Source organism: Pundamilia nyererei, unplaced genomic scaffold, assembly GCF_000239375.1.
Source record: "Pundamilia nyererei isolate P.nyererei 1_Seehausen unplaced genomic scaffold, PunNye1.0 scaffold00373, whole genome shotgun sequence".
Lineage (NCBI taxonomy): Eukaryota > Metazoa > Chordata > Actinopteri > Cichliformes > Cichlidae > Pundamilia > Pundamilia nyererei.
Window position 1 is genome coordinate 70,039 of NW_005187774.1, and position 5,195 is coordinate 75,233.

Genomic DNA, 5,195 nt, shown 5'->3' on the forward strand with positions numbered 1-5,195 from the left:
CATGACAAAGTACAACAATGCAACCCATTCAATATTATTGTACTGTGAGATATGATATCAGATATGATAGTTATCTATTTAAGAAAGAGGGGGGGGGGCAGGAGGGGGAAGAGAATAAAGATATGATGCACCAATGCAGACCTCACTGTTCACCTTCTGTTTGGTGTCTCTGCAGCAGCTCTGGACTCGTGAGGCCTGCTGTGGCGTTTCCCTGTGTCTAACTCTTTCCTGTTTGTGTCCTGCAGCCTCTGTTAGATATTGGCCTGTACATCTTCAAACTGACAAGTGCCATCGGTGCCCAGGTAAGCAAGTTTCCAAGAAATGTCTTTATTTTGGGATGGAACGAGTACAATGATTCCTGTTGGTTCTCAGGTCTGTGTGATCAGCACTGTCAGCTGTAGGCTTGTCTGGGCTGGTTGTAGCAGGACTCCTGAGTCAGCAGAAATCACCTTCCTCCTCATCATGAAACGCTTCCTGTCTTTCCCTCTGCTACAAATCACCCTGACATCTGCATCTCCTCCATCAAGCTGTCCAACAAGAGGAGAGCTGCTGCTTGAAGCCCTCTGTGTACATGTGTGCTCACACAGCTTTCTTCCACAGTATGACTGTTGTGCGTTACCACAGCTCCCATTGTGTGCTTCCACAAAGACACGCTTCTGGCCTTCCCTTCTTTAGGCGTCTGTCAGTGTGCATGTTTCTTTCATATGTGTGTTGGAGGACAGAGCTTGGTCCAAAGCCTGCGATGGCTGAAGGTCGGTGGGTCGATCGCTGTCTGGTCCAACATAAACACCTAAAGTTCTCCTTCTGAACTCAAACAATCCCGAGGTTGTGCTACTGTGTTGTGCCAGAATAAATGTGTCTAACCAGAGTTCAGGTGGCCTCCAGTAGTACTGAAGTATTTCTACTCAATCAAAGGACTGTCGAAGTCGTTTTTGACCAGGATATTTCCTCCAGTGAGGGTCCGCCTCCTTACATCTGTTACGTCTTCTCATTGTTGCCGCGGGCACATCTTAAGCTCAGGTGTTCTGCTGTCTCTGTATTCATCATCACCTAGGGTCCAGCCAGCATGATGGTCTACCTGCTGATCTCAGGGCTGTTCCTGACCAGATTAAGGAGGCCAGTAGGCAAGATGACCGTGACTGAGCAGCGTTACGAGGGCGAGTACCGCTACGTGAACTCTCGCCTCATCACCAACAGGTAAGCCTGTCAGCCACTCGTCTGTTACTGTGCAGGCCTGGCGTGTTTGTTAACGATGCATCTTCTCATCAGTGAGGAGATTGCCTTCTACAATGGGAACAAGAGGGAAAAGCAGACCATTCATAGCGTTTTCCAGAAACTGGTGAGTGGCCCTGGGTTACCCAGGCTGAGGGACTGTGCTTGACCTCAGTAAGTACTCATGTAGAGAAACTTAGAAGATGCAAACATTTTGCTTTTGAAGGATGAAACCAGTAAAGCAGGAGAAATGTCCAGTTCCTGGTAACTAGAGTGAATATGGGAGTGTAATCCAGACTGTCCTTCCAGGTGGACCACCTGCATGACTTCATCTTCTTCCGGTTCTCTATGGGCGTCGTGGACAGTATAATTGCTAAGTGTAAGTAGCTGTTTTGCTGACGTGCTCCTTGTCCAGTCCTCCAGCGAGCATCAGTAACAGCCTGTAACTGGCAGAATGAAGCCATTTTCATCACGTTCACCCCAACAACATAAAGCGTCGTCCTGTGTGTGCACGTGCTGTTCCTTTGCAGATCTGGCCACCGTGGTGGGATATCTGGTGGTTAGCCGGCCCTTCCTGAACCTTTCCCATCCACGGCACACACACAGCACACACTCGGAGCTGCTGGAGGTGAGCGGAGCTGTACTGTAACTTAACACGCGTCTGAAAGAGTACTTTATAAATCCTGACATTTGTTAAAGCCGCGATGATCTAGATTACAAATGTAATAATGAACTGTAGCTTCTGTCAGCATCGCTAGAACAACCTTGACTTTGTCCTCTGATAGTACTGTGGCAGCAGGAGGTACAGCCTGAGGTGTAACCTGGCAGCATCAGACCGAACGAACAGGTGTTACGTTGAGTTTGGGTCAGGTGATCGTGGGACTGTGGCATTAACAGGGAGAGGGGGGCTCAAAAAAGACTTTTCTTTCTTATTCTCATTTGAAATGTCTCGCTTTTATTAAATAATTATCTGAATCTTACAAACTGGTGATCGGATTAAATGTATAGAAGTCCATTACTGTATATAGGAACTATTACGTCTAATATACTCTAGTAAGCTACAGTACTTTGGGAACCATCTGTGCAGTTCTGTTGAAGAACGATGTTGAATCCACAGATATTGTAGAAAAATTGATTTCTGTGCTTTGGTTTTACATGTTCATTAAATTAAAGTTTATGTCGATTAAGCATTGTGAGGTGGACGGTGGTTACCTGATATTGTTGCTATAAGTTGGCGACCCTGTTAGTTAGTTAGTTTAATATTTCTGCTAAGTACTCTTTAAAATACCAGAATAGGGAGGATGGTGCAGGTTTAACTTTATTAGATTGATCAGTGTTGCTGAACTATAAGATGTTTTGGCTGCACTGTATTCTGTGTATAACAGAATAGCTTCAGTCTCTTGTTTTTAAAAACTTGAGTATGAACTTATACAAAATGCAGCAAGATGTTTATAAAAAAGACAGTATATCAGATTCATTTAGGTATCGGACATAAAAAGTGTTCTGGTGCCATGTGTAGTGTGGCACTGCAGACCTGTGGCTTTCTATTCAATGGTAAGGATGCGTTTCAGGTCATTATGTAACAAACAGGAAAGTAAAGTAAACACTTCTGTGTGATGCATTACACTTTAGAGCACCAACTCTAACACTGATCACAGCAAAGAGGGGACATGCAGCATGCAATTATATTGCACACTATGCTGCGATGCTGTTGACTCTCAGAGCGGAGTTATATATGGGTCATGGAATGGGGATTCCCACTGGTGTGTCCAGCCTCCTGTGGCAACAGTGGAGTATCTGGAGGATGAAGTGTTGCCTTTAAATGGCTCCGTGTTTCTATTCTCTGTATGTCCTGTACATGTGGCAGAATTGACAATAAAGTTGACTTGACTTGACTTGACTTGCTTCAGTCTATCTGCTGCCAGGCTCCGCCTCCGACTGTCCGGGAGCTCCGTGCCGACTGATTCCAGATCTGTGAAAGGGTCCATGATTGATTTGATTTTTCAGGGTGTCTGAACTCGGATTCTGTCCTGATCATTTTCATGTCTGTCCAACGATGTGGCGTCCCTTCAGTCCTCATGTTAGACGTCCAGCATAATTAGTTTTCACACGTAGATTTAATGCTTTATTAACTGTATGTTTATGCTGCAGTCGGGACGTGCAGCAGGAGCTTTAACAAACTGCTGTAGTAATGTTTGGGCTTTGAGGTTTGACTGATTGCTGTTCGTAGGACTACTACCAGAGCGGCAGGATGCTGCTGAGAATGTCCCAGGCCCTGGGCAGGATTGTTCTGGCTGGCCGGGAGATGAGCCGGCTCTCAGGGTGAGTGTGCAGAAGGGGAGCTGTGCTTTGAGCCAATATTTCCTTAGAGCTTAGATTTGACTGCTCATCTTTAAATGGATAATAATGTCCTACAGCACTGGCATGATGAGCGCTGGCTGTCTAGGTTGTGTAGTGTGTTTCCAAACACAGCTGGTGTGCTGTTCACTGAGGATGTGTTGAATTGTGCCCCCGACAGGTTCACGGCTCGTATCGTTGAACTGATGAAGGTGCTCAAGGACCTTAATGCTGGCAAATACGAGCGCACCATGGTGTCCCAGCAGGAGAAGGGTACGCATGACTCCTGATGTACTGTGAAGTGGATTTGCGACAGCTGCCATCATCATTTGTTTTTCCGCTGTGTTTAGAAGGAGATGCTGCAGAGAAACTGGTCCCGGGCAGTGGTCAAATTATTAACAAAGACAACCTCATCAAGTATGTGCTGCTTGTGTGGTTTCACTTTGTGCTTTAGTGCGATATCGAGTGTGATTTATGTTTTCCTCTCTGCAGATTTGAGAATACTCCCCTAGCAACACCCAATGGAGACATCCTGATCAGAAATCTTACGTTTGAAGTAAAGTGTGCATGCATTACCTCATCTCCATCGAGTACTACGACATGTTTCAGGATCAAATACTTATTTCACTCAGTGGTGTGCTGACACAGTTCAAACTTTTCGTGGCTGCATGTATGTGTGATGCTGTCTACCTGAGATCAGCCGGGGCTCAGATAGCTTTGTCCCTGTGTCTGATGTTCAATGGGATGTTGTGTAGACGCTGTTCTCTCTTTTCTGAAGGTGAAGTCTGGCACTAATGTTCTTGTGTGTGGACCCAACGGCTGTGGGAAGAGCTCCCTGTTCAGGGTGCTGGGAGAGGTAGGGCTGCACCATCAGTAATCAGTTTCATCTCAAGCTGGTTTTACTTTTATGATGTGGATTTATTTGGTTGTGTTTTAGCTGTGGCCTCTGTTTGGTGGGCATCTGACAAAACCTGAGAGGGGGAAGCTTTTCTACGTCCCACAGGTGAGTCTTCAGGAGGCGATGTGTGAGCTTTACTTTAACTCTGATGCAGTTTGAGGAAGATGGTCTCTAAAAATGAGACGGGATAAAACACAACACTGTCAGAGTTTATAGGTCTCTGCGGAGATGTTACCCACGACACGTTTAAGGGTCAGCTTGGAAAGCACAGCATTAATGCATCCCTTCACAAGTCCTCCTCTGTTTCTGTCCAGAGACCCTACATGACTCTGGGTTCTCTGAGGGACCAAGTCATTTACCCCGACACCCACGAAGAACAAAAAAGGAAAGGCATCTCTGATCAGGTACGACACTGCAGACTTCCTCCACACTGCCACTGTGTATGTGTGTATGACTCTATATTTGTGTACAGGTGCTGAAGGAATACCTGGATAATGTTCAGCTGGGTCACATCCTGGACCGGGAGGGCAGCTGGGATACTGTCCAGGACTGGATGGACGTTCTCAGTGGAGGCGAAAAACAGAGGATGGCTGTAAGGACTCAGTTGTACCTCTCCACATGCTGAAAAGCACACACCAGCCATTGGTTTGCATATTTATGCTGAACAGCCATAAACATGTTTTAAACTCTTCAGGTCTCCACTGTCACCTCCACTGTCACCTCCACTGTCACCTCTGCTGACACCTCC

The 5,195-nt window shown here is 46.2% G+C and overlaps 1 protein-coding gene across 2 annotated transcripts in view; it reads left to right on the forward strand.

Moving 5' to 3' along the window:
* abcd3a (ATP-binding cassette, sub-family D (ALD), member 3a) overlaps positions 1-5,195 on the forward strand; it is an 18,521-nt gene that overhangs the window by 5,752 nt on the left and 7,574 nt on the right. For both annotated transcript variants that reach the window (XM_013915829.1, XM_013915828.1), the window contains exons 8-20: positions 246-302; positions 1,055-1,197; positions 1,270-1,339; positions 1,522-1,591; positions 1,743-1,840; positions 3,443-3,534; positions 3,731-3,822; positions 3,900-3,966; positions 4,042-4,105; positions 4,328-4,405; positions 4,487-4,552; positions 4,762-4,851; positions 4,920-5,039. In XM_013915829.1, coding sequence (XP_013771283.1) covers positions 246-302; positions 1,055-1,197; positions 1,270-1,339; positions 1,522-1,591; positions 1,743-1,840; positions 3,443-3,534; positions 3,731-3,822; positions 3,900-3,966; positions 4,042-4,105; positions 4,328-4,405; positions 4,487-4,552; positions 4,762-4,851; positions 4,920-5,039 — 1,107 coding nt within the window. The remainder of the gene's footprint in view (positions 1-245; positions 303-1,054; positions 1,198-1,269; positions 1,340-1,521; positions 1,592-1,742; positions 1,841-3,442; positions 3,535-3,730; positions 3,823-3,899; positions 3,967-4,041; positions 4,106-4,327; positions 4,406-4,486; positions 4,553-4,761; positions 4,852-4,919; positions 5,040-5,195) is intronic.